This window comes from Trachymyrmex septentrionalis, unplaced genomic scaffold (assembly GCF_001594115.1).
Source record: "Trachymyrmex septentrionalis isolate Tsep2-gDNA-1 unplaced genomic scaffold, Tsep1.0 scaffold114, whole genome shotgun sequence".
Lineage (NCBI taxonomy): Eukaryota > Metazoa > Arthropoda > Insecta > Hymenoptera > Formicidae > Trachymyrmex > Trachymyrmex septentrionalis.
Window position 1 is genome coordinate 465,509 of NW_017304269.1, and position 17,132 is coordinate 482,640.

Consider the following 17,132-nt stretch of genomic DNA (forward strand, 5'->3'; position numbering starts at 1 on the left):
TAATTTTTTAATTATTTAACGTGTAATTTTCTTTAAGCTAAAATATTTTAATTTTGATATTGCAATATTTTTAAAATTTTCTTCAATTTTTAATTTAAATAATTTACCTTTTTAAAAAATAAATATTTTAAATTTTCGAGATTATAAAATATTATCTTTTTTAATATATAACTTCTCAATTAATTTTCTAACTAATTTTTATATTTCAAAAGACAATTTTATATATTTGAAGTAATCATAAAGATGATATATGCACGAAAAAGAGATGTGTTTAGAGCGTGTCGCGCGGTTTGTTGACAGGAAAGAAAATATTGGAGAAGAATTATGGAATTGCGGGAGACTGCATTAAAGCTTGATTTATCAACGACTAGCCTCGTTATACCTTTCAAACGTGTAGAAATATCGTCACATAAATTCTGAAAAGCTTACGCCAAACTTCTTCGTTTTTCTCGTATGTCAAGGTGATATCATGAAATCTTTTGGTTTTATTGTTACAAGATTGTACAAATTTTATTTTGTGTGTGAATAAATTGTTACAATAAGACACGATTATTCTCTTAGTTTTCTCATAATTTAAATATTATTGTTTCAGTCACATTGTTATTTTACTATGTGAACATTTATGATAAGATTTGTTAAACTTACAACTTTTGTACTGCTATTATAATATTACATTACGAAACAGTGTGAAATAAACTACAATTTAACAAGATAAATTATAAGAGGATTAAAAATAAATTGTATAAGCAGCAAGAAAAAGGATTATTTGATACAATTTTGCTAGTATGTTAAGACATGGCGACTATTTTACAGAGTAACATTTCAGCAATGGACTATGATTGAAATTATGCCAATTCTATGCAAAATATTGAGACGTTTTGAACCATGCGGGATATTGATGATTTTGTTTATTATTAATAATCACAAATGTATCTCTTATAAAATTGGAATTTTAAGGATTTTTTCTGATTTTGTTCTCATCCCAAAGAGGAAATTAAATTTACTGCCAAAAGTATTGTAGTTAATAAACGTACGCAATTAGTTCAAAATTTACTACAAACTTCTGAATATTTTTTATTTATTTATTTTATTTATTATACTTTTTTTATTTATTTTCCTTTACATGTATAACTTTTACTTGTAATTAAATAAAGTAAAGATCGCAGAAGATAAAATAAAGTGAAACAAGATGCTATAAAATAAATAAAGCTAACGTAAAATAAACAGGATTAATAGATAGTAATATCTGTCAAGACATTCTCTAGGAGAGGAGCACCATGCGCATTGCTTATTCTCAAGTTTCCAGCGCTTCGGGACAATTAGATTCGATGTAACAAAAAGCATTAGAAATTAATACAGGGCTTATTATTACTTTGAGTCCTTACAGCCATACCGGCCACGCTCTATGGTGTAATTCCAGACACTTTCTGCAATGCCGTGAAACAATGCCGTGAAACGGGCGTATTCTGCGGAATTTTAAGCAAGCAGATCCAGGAAATTAGGAAGATTTGATCAGCCGGTTCTGGAATTACAAATAACCTTATTATCCTGGCGCACGCTGGCGGCTCCGACGCTCGCGATTTATACTGAGTGCCGAATTTCCTCTTTAACCGGCGAAAGCGGAGCGGCATGACAATTAAATGATTTACATAAAAACCATTGTACGCCCTTTAATCAATCCCTTAAACTTTATGTTAATAAAAAATTTTTATTAATCTATTTTGCTGTTAGTCCATTTTATTCCTTCCGATCTCGCACGGTGCTCACGTCAGAATTTTACGTCACACTTGTTTATCATTTGTTTACTATTCAAAATTTACACTACTGGTTAAAAATTTGAAATTATATTGTAATTTTAACAAATATACAATTCTTGACAGATGTACAATAATTATTTTAATAAAAGTGTAATCAATTTTTATCTTTAAATGTATATACTGTTGGAATAAAACAATTATGATTAAATCAAAACATAAAATTTAGGACATTTATAATGTTAATAAATAAAGTTAACTTTTTTTCAAAATTAACAAAATGCTTCAAATGTTTTAACGATAGTGTACAATGTATACATCCTTAAAAACGTACTACTAAAAATTGTTCTCTGTAAAAAAAAGCGCCTTTATAATTTTATCTGAATGAAATTCTCACTCGCGTGCGGCTTGCTTGACAACGCACATTGTCAAAATCCGATCTCCCTTCCACCATTTCACACCCTTTCACCTATTTTTCACCTTTTTCTTTTTTTGTTTTCGCAATCCTTCGGTAAGTCTTCACGCCGGCAATGAAGACAAATTGTCGGCGTCCCGCAGTTTTACGAAGACAGTAATTAATTGCCGGTCGCGTAACGAGACCTGCTTCGACTATCGACACGCATCGATTTAACGTCTAACAGGAACAAATCCTTCTGTTAGATTTCTCTGATAGAGAATTCTTGCTTAATTAATGTCAAGCGAATAATTTCATTATATCTTTATTTGTGATATTCATCATTATATTGTTACCACTACATTATAACTTTTACAATGATAACAATGTAATGGATATAATAAATATACAGAGGAAGTGTTAGAAACGATAGTAGTGAACACGCATTGCAGTATTGTTTATATATTTTCTTTAACCCTTTGTATATAATTTTATCAATCAGCCCAATGTAAACAAAACTTATAATACTCGGAAGATTTTTTTAGATGGCTGATTTCGAAACCAAAATCCAAATTTAAAAATTTTTAAAATTTAAATTAGCGAAAGCAGTATGGCGAACAAAAATCCTAGCAAATCGATACGTAATATAACTAATAAAAAAATATAATTTATCAATGTAAATTTAAATTAAACGTATATTTATTAAGTCATTTACTAAATTTACAATTTTAACTGTACTGACAAGTCATATTACAAATTACAATAACATATGTGTGATTAATTACATCGCAGACAAAAATGTAATAATACAATTAACTGTATTGCAATGTCTGGAACGTACTAATTTATTAATTATATTACATGTACTGCATCTGATTTACATATGATACACATTGTAATCGATTCTTTAATTCGAACAATCAATAAAATTCAGAGGAGAGCATCAAGTTTTTTTATCAAAATATGTGTCATTCATATTTTCTACTGTTCAATTTAACATCATAGCTATTACTTACACTGTTAACAATGCCGTGAAATTTAATGTACTTTTAAATTACATATGTAACTTTAAATTTAATATATTTGCAACTGAAAAATATATTTGTGTTATGTGCATAAAATTTAATGTACTTCTCATAAAATTTTATGTGAATATACAAAAAATTTAATACCTGAACATTAAATTTAAGTTACTTATAATTTCATTTCCATTTAACAACATTGAATGTTTTCAATGTACCCGCTTGAAATTTACTTCCGTTATATGTAACGGAAGCGAAAAAATTTTTCTTTAACAGTGTATCAAGCGACCATAGCTTGACCTCAAGTCGAGAGAAAGACTTTGAGTCCTTCATCTCTGAAATGAATTCTGCACAATGACAAAGGTAATAAAGACCCGTTAGTCCTGTGGATTCAGCGGAATATCGCTAAGGAAAGTCGCCCATTTGTCGACTTCTTTCTACCTTGATTGCACTCACTTTAGTTTCCATTCTTCTCAGAATATCACAAAAAATTAAAATTCTGCGAATTAATGTGAATTATGGCTACAGACGAGATAGAGAAACAGCTCATTGCATGCTACCGCCGCGGATTTCAAAGTGTCAAACCAACATAAATTAACTGCATTGAGTTTAATCAAATAATTTGTGATAGACGAACGTAGGAAAGAAAATCATAAATTACACCTGAAATAATATAAACAAAAATTAATTAAAGTCATAAATTGTTGAATAACATCAAGATTAACATATATTGACATTTTTCCCACACATTATAAATTAAATAATCATAATTAATGTTTACTTGAATAATTTACTTGAAAAATAGCCAGATAGAAAACTGTAGATTAAAAAATAACAAATGTTTAATTTAAAATATTATGCAATAAAATGTCGAAATTATACAACAGTAACAAACCAGTAAATCCATTAAAATAAAAATGGAAGAATATAAAGCAGAGAATATATGTATTTTGTACTTTGTATTTCAGCGGGGCACATAAAAATATTTTGTATTTTATATTTTAAATCGAAAAATTAAAAGTATCTTGCATTTTGTAATTCAAATAATAAGATTGATTGTCAATCTTAGTAGTTGAAATAAGTACAAAGTATAAAATATTTTCAATCTTTTAATTTAAAATACTGAAATAAAAAATATACGTGTTCCGCTGAAATACAAGATACAAAATAATATAATACAACTATATTATTATACAAACCCTATATTTAAGATAAAAGTGTTTGAAATGCTCGAATGTATTATCTCAATTTGACGAACCTATTAAAAAATTTACGAGAAACATGAATTAGAAATTGTAAAACACAATTAATAATATACATAGTTTCGCATTTTAGAAATCAAATTTCTATTACAGATAAGATCGTTTATATTAGTAGAGTTTGGCGAGCAAAAATCGTCCCGAAGGACGAAGATTTATGAGGGGCCGGTTGGTTTCCGCCATCTTTGAATCAGTAGTCTCCGCGGAGATGGCCGGCTCGTTTCTCTCCATCCGAGCTTAAAAGTATTTCCTTGCTGTTCTCACCGCTCATTTGAACTAATAACTCGCGTGCGATCTCTCCTAAGGGAGAATGGAGAGGGCACGACCTTGAGGGCATGACTACTTACAGGTGAACCAACCTGACGCGGTGCCACAGAGAGCCGGCTTTTCTCACAGTTTTCCGGAGTAAAACTTTCGAATTTAATTCAGTTACTGTCTGCCGTAACATATTCTGGGGTTTTTAGCGAAGTTGACGCGAAAGGGGGTCAATCTTCGAGGCTTTCCCGGAGCACATGCAAATTATCGAAATGAATGAAATAAACGCCAAAATTGCATCGTTCCATTAATAACTCAAAATTGATAAGAATGAGATTAATGTGAGCACTTGTAACATAAAATAACGCTCCGTTGTTCGTTGTTTCGAGCGTAGAAGAAAAGGTCATATGGCTCTCATTTACATTTGTATGATAATACGCTCAAATTTAAAAAGAATAAGGAAATACGTGCAATTATAATAAATGCGTTAAAATGTATCTTATAAAAATATTTCGAAATACTTGAAAATAAAAATGCATTATAATAAATGCTGCCTATTGTGTACTGGCATATTAGTATTGGTATAACGGCTAGCCACTGAATAAATAATTCCACAAGCAATCATTTGAATTTACCACAATAGCGGAGATTAACAAAGGTTGTTATATAATATCTACATCAATTAATATTTTCTCTTCTAGTAACAACTGTGATTTTAAATATGTGTTGCCAAAAAAATTCTACGCTTAGAAAAATATACTAAGAAAATCGCCGACGATACGTAGAAGAAGTTTCATTAAAGTCGATTTCTATAGCTTTAAAATTAATTATTAGTCGTGCAAAGATTGCCGCAAATAAAATCGTTTATTAATCATCAAATAATACACACACAAATGGCGGCTCCATTATAGAATCGCTGCGCGTACAGGTTTCCAATGCAACCAGATAATGGCGTTTCGCCGAAATATAAATCTCTCGTTTGGCTTTGCCCGCGTAAATAACCGATAATTAACAACAACTGTTAACTTGAATTCTCTCCTCGTTCTCGTATATTATTTTTAAATTGTAATTTTCGTATATTAATTTTATGTCTTATTTATAAGCATTATTTGTAAATATGAGTCGTATATTCCACTCATATGATATATAGAATGCAAGAATTTTAAAAATATTTTTAATATAAAAAAATTAATATTTCGTATTTCTATTTTTTTTTTATAATAGTAGATTTTCTTATACTAATATACATGTATTAAAATTTTTATTATTATTTATTCATTTTCGACATAATAAATGGTACTCAATAAATTATCGCAATTATAGGTATATACATATAATAGAATTATATCGTAATTTAAAAAACAATATAGCCCATTTTTGCACAATTTATTAAAAATTTATTATTGAATTTTATCGTAATCTTAAAAATTTATTAATTGTAAAATTTCATTTGAGTTTAATTACGTTTTATCTGAAAGTTTGTGATTAAATCTTAACTACAGTTCTTCTCTCATTTTACTTCTAATTTGAATTATTTTAATCTTTATATACAAAACTTAATCAGATCCAACTTGAAACTTCACTTTTTTTTAAACCTCTTCACCGTTATATCTAAGGAAGAAAGGAATTGGAAACTTGTTTGCCTTCATCTTTTAGTATATGAAATTTTTAATTTAATTTTGAAATTTTGTGATTGAACATCAGTTAATTTAACTTATCGAAAATTAATTATTTGCTTTATGCTTTTAGCTAATTTTGATCATGAAATAAAATTGGATGTAGATATAAAGTAAAAAATCGCACAATTACGTGTTAGTAGATAAAATTTTATTCAATCTAGACAAATCCATCGAACCGCGACAAATCTTAATGGGACAGAGAAAAACCAAAAAGTATAAAATTAATATAAAACCCTTTCTCGCAGCCCGATCAACCTTCACTAACTTGGTAGACGCTACGGCGCCCATCACTGTGAATAAATAACGACGAGACTCCTCCTGCGCAACCCTCAAAGAACTGAAACCCGATAGAGAACGCAGAACAATAAGGATAGATCACCCGATCGCGGAATACATTAAATACAGCTCTGTGTACGGTGTACGGGCAGTGAACAATGTTTCGGAGGTAACTTCCGCGCGACGCGAGGGATGAAGGGTGAACTCCGGGGATTGAAGAAATGGCAAGGACAGCGAGAGAAATAAAAGTCGCCAAAGCTTCAGCAACCGAGACGAGACTGTGAAGAAAATAAAAAGGAATTGTCATCGTCTGGGTGGCTGCAACCAGTCTTGTAACCACGCCATCCGTAGATGTTCTCTTCTTCCCTCCCCCACTCTTTCCTCTTACCCTCCCTCACAAATCTCCCTCTTCTTCCTCCATCGTACTCTTTACAACCGCTCTCATTTGTTTTTACGTTTACTCCTTGTCGTTTCTGAAAATCCGCCGCGAGATCTGTCGCACTGCGAGATTTCATCGAGAAAATGGGAGAGACAGAACTCTCGCGGAACCAATTATAAAGCTCCGCAGGCATTCGTGAAATCTATCATTTTTCACAACGTGAATATTTATTAATGTTATATAGGATTCTACAATAACTGTTATATGGTACACGTCTTATAAAAGGACACGGAATAAAATGATTGAGCAATTTTTACCTAATAAGGCTATTTTTGCCGAATTTATGACAAACTTTACTTGCCTAAAAATAAAAATATCGGCAGAGTAAACAAAAGACATTGCACTTATAGTAAATTAATTCATGCGATTATATCATACAATTAAGTAAACTGTACTATTCTCAAGATTATAAGACGAACAACTTCCAACTTTAGGAAATGTAAAAAGTATCTTTCAATATGGCTATATACTTATTCAAAATATTTCTGAAATATGTATGAATTAATTTCGCCACATATTTCCACAATTTGAAACAAATAAAAGTGGTACCACCATTCAACGAAATTATAAGATTACATATTATATGTGATGTACGTTATACTTTTTAAGTCGAAATTAGCTTATTTATCAATCGTTCTCTTTTTCTTTATCCATAATATTTTCGAATCGTTATGAAAGTACAAGTTACTTACGCAACGTCAGATTGGAGGGATTCACGATCGTCGGGCAAACTCTGAAAAGTCCCACCTTGAACTTCACGCTAACTGCAGAATTCTTCGATACGTCTGGCACAGCGAGCTTTTCCTCGGTACGAAGCCAGGTTGGACCCGAAAGAGCAACGCCGAGAGCCGCCAGCGCGGCGAGGCCGCATACCACGCCGCATCCGGTCAGTCTGATACCACCTGGGCCACCTGAGCAGCACATCTTCTCGTTTTCCAAATGATCTTCAGAGTGGCATCGTTAGCGAATCACCTCCTCGACGCAGAGGATCCTCTTCGATTCGCCGCCGCCCCGCCCTGCATGGCTTCGAAATCTCTCTCGATGCTACGACTTGATGTACTCGTCAGAATTTTACTCGACTTTTTTTCAGAGCAACCAAAAGAGCAACGTAGAGCTTCAGAGAACTTGAGAGCAATTCTCGTCTCGTCTTTGTAGCTTTAACTTAGGTCGTATTATCTCGGAGAAATCGTATGCTTCCTCGTGATTGCTTTTGAACCCGTCAATAAATTCAGCTTACCTTTAGCAAACAAATTGAACGAACAATTATCGTATGCTGAGAAAAATGTTTGGATTTGATTATATCATTAAGGAGTACAGGAGGAAACGTACTCTAATAAACTTCTATATAGAGTGAGGCACCTAACTTTCATGCTAAATCGAATAACATAGATGAAAATTATATATCCGTGTTGATAAACATTATTTAGAAATATAGTTAGCTTATTCATCTTACAACATTCATCTGAGATATTTATTTCTAACCTCTTGTTAATTTTTGCTTCCTTAAATATCTCGTCTATTAGTTTAGACCAATCAATGTTAATACATTCGAATGCAAAATTAAACATATCTTCTGACAGTGGTGCGAAAAATATAACATTTCATTTTAAGAAAGTTAAACTTTAAAACTTTTTTATTATCTCCACTTATAAAAAGGCATATACACTTTGTAATAATATCCTTAAAAGTCATGCAACTTTTATATGTAACAATTTTTCGCACAATTTATAATAAGTTTCTCGAAATAAACAAATTAAGTGCCTCATCCTGAATAAGTATTACACTAGATTACTAACAATCGTTTCACAATGAAGCCATATCGCTATATTTAATGTAGGATAAGAATCATGTATGTACCTGCAAGATATAAAATTGCAACGTATGCAACAAGTATGAAACACGTCCCAGACATTTTTCAATATTTTTATTTAAAATCAACAGTATTATCTTTTATTTATTTTGATTTAACTTCGCGCATATTCATACTGTACACCCCATATTATCCCACAGTAAATATGGTTACCGGCATTATATTTTAAACCGTGAATTTATTAAGTGTTAGCGTAATATACAAGTATTCCGATATAAGTAGTCGGATAGTGTTTCGATTATACTAATTAGAATTCTAATTATCGCGAATGAATTTCTAGTTAATTAATAGACTAAAATGTTTGATAGATTTAACTACAATATAAATATCTGCTTTCTGCCTTTCTAATCAAATTATCAACTTACTTTCTTCCTAATTACTAATCTAAAATAGCATCAAACATGTAGTGAAATTCGAAAAAAAAAAAAGTTTCCAAGGATATTGTATGTATGTATACGTGTGTATCAGAAATGCTAGGGAAAGAAATGCGCAAAAAGGAAACGCTAAATTCTGATGAGAGGCAGCCCTTAATGGATTTCGCGGGAAAACTATTAAAAACGCACGTTTGCTCGCTCCCTCGAAGAAATTAATTCCGATTGCCCTTATCATGGACGGCTCGGAAAAAAAGCTCGTGGGAGCGGAGGAGGCTATTATCGCCGTCGCGTTTCCCGCGACCGGGATGGATGGCAGCGAGAGGCTCTCTAACTTTTCCAACTTTTTTGTTCTCTCCCTCGAAAGGACGGGGAGGCAGACTTCATTGCACGCGTGCGTAAATAATTTTTCCTGACAGAAGAACGGAGGTTTCTCGAATGAAACTTCACGGATACTTGATTTCTGATCGATGGAACAGGACTGTGTTCCATCCAGAAATCTAAAGGAAGGAGAAACTTCCTGCACGCTTCCGCGCGTATCTTTTAAATTGGAATCGGTGAAGGGGCGCGTAAAAATGTTTGAACGTTATCCGGTTTCGCCGCCGCAACTTGAAACTAGCGAGAGTGTATCTCTCGATCTGTGTGCGCCAATAAAAAATCGTCTACCCGAAACTGACAACGAAATAATAGCAATAATTGCTTCCCGGCTCGTGCTCGGAACGGGCGGCGAGCCGCGAAAAAAAAAGATGGTACAGGCAGCGTTTTGTAGCGCAATGTATATGTATCTATATCGACGCGGTATTAGGCGCGTGCGCGATTTATATCCGCTGCGGATGGCAGTTGCAATTACAGCGTCATTCTTTCGCTCGAAACTAATTAATTGAAAAACGGCGTATCTCTCATCCGCCGCGCCAGCATTTCCCGGAGGGCCCTCGACAGATTTCTGGTCTTGTTAAGAAGGAGTTTCGAGTGCTGCTTAAGTCTGTTCTACGTCTTTTTCTCCTTTCGCCCGCCGCCCACTTTCTCGCCTCCTCTCCCGCTCCATTCTGAGTATCGCGTAATTAAAAGTTCGAACCGACCGCGATTTACGCCTGACGGAAATCTTCTAGTCCCCCTCCGTACACTTCTCGTACTATAGGTAATCCAGAGAAGGGACCTGTAGGTGCTTTCTTTCTTTTTCCTTTTGTAATTACTCCTTGAGAACTTTGACCGATCGGGAGTCCAGAAATTCCATGGCGGGATTTCTGCACTCTCTCTTTCTTGCAACTAAGGAGTAACAGAGAAAAGTCCTGGCAGTTGAGCTTTTTGTCAATCCCTTTCTCGTTCACAATGTAAATACAATTCAATGTGTTACGCCTATTTAATTTTCTTTTAAAAGATTAAATATGTCGATAAACCTTTATAGAAACTTAATAATGATACTGACTAATTAATCGCTTATTTTAATTGTATGAAAAGTAGGTAAATGTTAACAATATTTTTAAAATAAATGATTATAAGCCAGTATTATGAGAATTAAATTCTTATAAGGAAATGATTTATAACGCAGATAAAATTATCTAAAAAAATTTAATAATTATAATCTTAGCCAATTTAACTTTAACACAAAAATTTAACTTCAATAAAAAAAATTTAAACAATATAATATATATATTATGGGACCGTATATATGTGTGATATGTAAGACAAACTATAGAAATCAAAGCCTTAAATGGTGTAGCTGGATCTTGAATGCTTGTATGATTCTTGTATGAATTTATGTACTACGTAGTAGTGTAGTCTCCAGAAACGCGCGCCGAAATGATTTTTCGGTCTTGAAAACGCTAGCTCTACTAAATTACCGCAGTAATATCACAAATTTAACTTGAAAAATTAAATAACCTAATTTAACCAAATATTTTTGGTGCTTTGGTCTGATAAAATAAGACGTTAAAGTTGCTTAAGTTATCGTTGTTTTCGAATATATAATGTTATAAATAATTATATTAAACCTTGTGCGTGTTAGATATATTCATTAAAGCAACATTGTTATGTTAACGTTACAATAACCGTTGTTATCGTCAGATTCGTCAATAATAACAATATTTTCAAAAATAAAAAACAGTTAAAACGGTGAAATGAATTGGCTCTAGTACCGTGCTGTCCTCGCCAGCTGGTTTGAAAACGCATTCCATCGACACTTCCAAAGACCAACCCCTGCCAGCCCGGATCTGTTTTATTGCGGACGCGTTCCGGTGTCGGAACATCCGGCCGAATCGAACATCAGGGGCGCGGCGATCATCGATAAAAATGGATGTCTCGTTGCGGAACCGGCATACGCGAATGTGCGTTCGCTTATTTTTCCTCTTTTTTTTTTTCCAATTCTCCATTTTCTGTATGTAATGGCGAGTCGCGTGTACGCGATGTTCTCGCGATCCGTCGCGTTAAAGCCGAGTTTTTCAACTACTGGATAGCAGGACGAGATGAATAGACGGATAAGAGATGAGCGAACATCTCGACGAAGGGAATTCATGGGAATATTCAGTTCGTACTTCGAAGCCTCGGTTTAAACTTAGTTCCGCCTGGCTCGAACTGCAATGTCGGTTGCCTGAATATGCTTGAAATTGCACACAAGGAGGAATAAGTCTGTATTGCCAATTTGCAATCAAGCAGAACCAAAAGTCACCGTGACATGAAAATGACGTCAAATTAACTCTCAAATGATTATTAAAGCCACTTTTCAATCCTTTACGAATCATTTTAACATCATTTTGACGTTATCATGACATATTAATCTGGTATTCTGTCGTAACTGAGGGAAAGCAATTTTATATTTGCTAAACTTGATATATAACTGCTCCACATAGTGTAATGTACGTTTTCTCTGAAGTTTTCTCTTTATAAATGCTTAAATCTTTTTGATGGAATTCTCATCAGGAAACTGTGTACCGATACTACCGACCAGTCAAAGGTCGTAATGCCATTTTCGATCACTAACTTTTCGTTCATCTAGTTGTTGATAACAAACAACAATAAAAACTGAACGGCATATCAGGCAACACAACGAAATAAACTATCGAATCTAAAACTGTAGAGTAAAATAAAGCTATTCAATTTTAACTTTAAAGATATAAAAATTTGCAGAGAAATATCTCACACACCTAATTACATTTCAAACATTATATTGATTTCTTATTGTACATAACGTAACTTTTTATAAATATAAAAATTAACATGTAGTAAAGAAAAACAAATATCTGATCAACTAATAGAACAAGAAACTACGAGGTAAAAGTTCTTTTATTAATACACAAAAAAATTCATATACTAAAGAAATCCTTCGACCTACATTCGACAAACATGAAGTCATTATCAATGTAACAAACTGGTAATAAAAAGCGGCATAAAATAAAAGTCGAATAACAGAAATGTAACATTTAAGAAAATGTCAACCAGCCACATTAATATGAGAAATAAAAACATTATTAAAACCATTTTATTGATGTGATCATTATTTCAATAGATACTCTCGCACTCCGACCTCCAATATCAACCCATTGATCAAGAAACGGAACGATTCTCAATTAAAACACAATTAACAATTGTAATATAATCATAATGTTAGAATCATGATCATCCTGCCATTAAAACATAAAATCTGATTAAAAATTAGAAAGGTCTTAATATAACTGATATAACGCATTGAAATTGAAAAACGTTTTAATATAATATGACAACTATACGATTATTAAAGAATAGTCATTAAATATAACGTTATATCGCACAATCATCGCGTCTGGCAAAAATAACTAAAAAAAACTTTTTAGAAGTTCTTTTAAAAAAACATATTGCCACCCTAAACTTGCCGCTCCTGCTATAAGCATAGCTCGTTAATCTCTGTAGTGCTAATCCGACCCTGTGATTTATTAGTTGATTTGTAATCTTTTAAGTCTTTATGTTTTCATTCTTTTTTTGGGAGGTAAGTCTTTATACTTCAAATTTCTCTCAATTTGATATTGCGACATAAACAAATAAACAAACAGCACGACTCTAGAATTCGATGCGATTGAGTATCACACTCCTGTACAGTCATCACTAACGAACGGTAGCGAAGTACGCAACCGTGCTAATTAAGCACGATCCAGGCACAGCTCGGTTACGGCCGAATGAGTCATCGTAAAATCGTACGAGGGCGGATGGCCGAGCGCGCCGGCGCGCGACGATTTTTTTTTCCAGTTTCCGCGTCACGATGACGAGCGATTTCCGCGTCCGCGACCTCTAATCAAACCCGATGCGACGCGACGACGGAAAAGAGAACGTTCGTTAAAATCTCGTCCAGAATTCGCGGCTGGCTTCCGACGAAGTAATTTCGGTGGTGTCGCCCCCGCATATTTCCCCGGGAGACTCGTGGGAAATTACGAATTACACGTTTTTCAATTAAAAAATGGCAAGTCGCGTTCCCGCCAGGAGATGCCAGCGCAACGTGGGAATTTCGGATCCTCGATCGCAATCGAGAAATTGAGAGAGAGAGAGAGAGAGAGAGAAATAGAATGAATGAGAATGAATAGAAAGAGGGAGGGAGGGGGAGAAAGAGAGAGGGGGGAGAAAGAGAGAGGGGGGAGAGAGAGAGAGAGAGAGAGAGGAATGCAATTTAAAACGATTGCGTCGCGCGGAAAAATATTTGCTTCGCGCAAAACAATTCCCGTCGCGCGGGAAAATATTTACTTTGCATTAGAACGATTTTGCGGCGGACGAATGTTTTAACGTTTCCGCGAGGCACACAGTAGTTTTTTAAATACTGCGTTAGAGGATGTATTTCCGCGTAATGTAGATTTGTTGTACGCATGCACACGAAACACATTCTCCTGGACCGTGTAATTTTTTATAATAGAATATCGTATTTATTCTGAACGTATTACGACGGTATTTTGTCTAGCGAATAAACATTGGCTGTTTAACGGTGCCATTACATTTTGCGAAATGCAGCTTTCTATTTTTCTTGTAATAATTGCGGCATTAAAGATATACGGATGAGTACCCCGCGAGGAAATATTTAAAACCTGATAAAGCGAAAAGTTCTGAGAACGAAGGGATTGAAAATTTGCGGTTCGGCGGCACATCCGTAATTCAAACCGTCCTGTACATCTCTTTGAAGTCATTACCGACGTGTCAGTGTCAGACGATTGTCCCTCTGAGCAGAAAAAGCGGAAAGCGCTGTGCGCGATATTTTTCTACTGTCACGAGCGATCGCTCGTCCTAAATCCTGGACAGAATCATAGAGTCCTGGTGAATAGCAGTGGGGACCAGGAGATGTGCTCCAACCTTCACGAATCTATAAGAAAATTCGATGTTTCTAATATATCCGAGGGTGCCGACGTCTGGTAACTTGAATATATGCAAGAAGACCTGTTTAATAATGACACTAAATAACAAATTGTGATCAACAAGTAATAGATATTTCTCGTAGAAATTGTTACATTAAAAGAAGATTTACTTTTCAAAAAATTCCTCATCCTTCAATTTTTAGATAGAAACTTTACTTTACATTTCTTATATTGTATATCTAATAACGCAAATGCATAATAGATGTAACATGTAATTTATGTATGTGATTATACGTTTATATATCTTTTTACAATATATAAACATAAAGGTGGTAAAGCTTTTTTTATTGCTTATGCACGATTTTAAATGATAAATTAAATAATATATTAAAAGAATATAAAGGGTGTCCCAAAATTAACGCAAGATTTGAATTTGCCGCCATTTGTGCAGTAAAGTGTTGGCAACCCAAAAAAAAAAACAATTTAACAGCTGACAGTTTAGGGTTAGTGAAAATGGAGCGTGAAAATGGATTATTGAACATCAACAAATGGATGCTGATTTTTCGAGCAAAATCATCCTAAGCGATGAAGCACATTTTCACCTTGATGGCTTTGTTAATCGCCAAAATCGCCCCCTAGATCGTGTGATTTAACACCATTAGATTTCTTTTTATGGGGTTATTTGAAATCACAGGTCTATGTCAACAAGCCCACAACCACCCGTGCATTAAAGGAGGAGATTCAACGCTGCATCAACGAAATTCAGCCACATTTATGCAAAATGGTCATGGAAAATTTCGACAAACGAGTGCGTATGTGCATGCAAAGCCGTGGAGGCCATTTGCCCGATGTGTTATTCCACAAATAACTCTATCCTATGTACTTTATGATTCAATAAAAAAATAACAATCAAAAGACTAAAAATTGTATTTTCTATTTAATTCAAATCTTGCGTTAATTTTGGGACACCCTTTATTAAATGATATATTAAAAGAAATATAGCCAGTTTCTTATGGGAATTGGACTCCGGGTAAACAATATTAAGACATGGACTGTAAGGTATCAAAAATGTTCCATTGGCATAATCTTGTAAAATAACTTCTCTGTTGTGAGTGCTAGAGCTATTCAAAGTTTGTTATTATAAGTATATGTATAAGTGTATGTATGCATTATACCATCTATCACTGGTTTTATCTTATTTCTCTTCGTTCAGGGCAACTCTTCGCGATAACGACGATAACGGATTGTACCAAAGACGTAATGTCTAAAATTATTTGATACAATTCGTTAATCCAGCTAAGTCCCTGAACGCGATCTATCCTGTCATGTAAGAGAAATTCGGATATGATTGTAATGACAGCGATGCCTCTGGAGTTCGCCTCTGAAGTTCCTTCTGGGAGAAGGAAGGGAGAAGATGAACAAGCGGTGAAAATGTACTAATTAGAGAAGACATCCATGCCCTAGCAAGATCAGTTAAGGGGATTATTTGTTTCATCGATTGAACGCAATAATTCTCGTAGAACGATATCACATATGTTACTTTTGCAGGTTTGAAAATCCTCCAGAATTAAAGTATACGCATTAAGGGGACGCGCGTTACGTCCTAAAGACGTCTGTTTTACCAATTAAACACTTAATTTTTGCATAACAATTGTTCTTTCTTTTTTCAATTGCTTGCTCTTTTACAGATTCGACAATTATAATATTTTCTAAGATTAATTAATACGTATCCATGAAGTGGAATTTATATCGAACGACAGAAAATTTCGAAATGGAAATCTACCATTTCTTATTGTTAATTTAATATGGCTAATCTAATATGGTTAATCTAAAGTTGTCACGTCGTATCAACATTTGTTTGATATAAAAGCCGTACAATTTGTACTTACGAAATAGGAGTCCACAGATTAGTAGTTTGCACGAAGAAATAACGTGAAGTTTTTAGAATTGAACTTAGACGGCTGATTAAAACGCTATCGTTATATGAAAATTTATATATAAATATGCGTGAAATATTAATATAGTAATATGCAGTTATGTGTCAATGACACGTCAATCGTCTGTGTGTAAGTTCTACTTAATCGGTAAAACAGACATTTTTGGAAGATAATCCTTAATAACGTCTGCAGCTTGAAATTTGACTTGTGTTGAGAAAATAATACACATTTTTTAAATTATGATCTTTTTTACCATTTCTTGAATCAAAATGACATCGAGCGCTGTCGTGATAACATTTGCTTGATATGAAAGATTTGCAATCTGTTGATAAATTTGGAGGCTACAAACTAGTAGATTACACGAAAAAATAGCGTCAACATTTTGGAATTAATAAATTTACAATTAGACGTTAATTAAAACGCTATTGTTTTACGAAAATATATGTATATGTGTCACGTGATATTGATGTAGTAATATATATACCTAAAAATGTGTCAATGTATGTGTGTGTGTGTGTGTGTGTGTGTGTGTGTGTGTGTGTGTGTGTATATATATATATATATATATATATA

The 17,132-nt window shown here is 33.6% G+C and overlaps 1 protein-coding gene across 2 annotated transcripts in view; it reads right to left on the reverse strand.

The window, feature by feature from the left end:
• Positions 1-17,132, reverse strand: part of LOC108753739 — a 125,110-nt gene that overhangs the window by 105,447 nt on the left and 2,531 nt on the right. For both annotated transcript variants that reach the window (XM_018495614.1, XM_018495606.1), the window contains exon 2: positions 7,771-8,315. In XM_018495614.1, coding sequence (XP_018351116.1) covers positions 7,771-8,002 — 232 coding nt within the window. In that variant the 5' untranslated portion in view covers positions 8,003-8,315. The remainder of the gene's footprint in view (positions 1-7,770; positions 8,316-17,132) is intronic.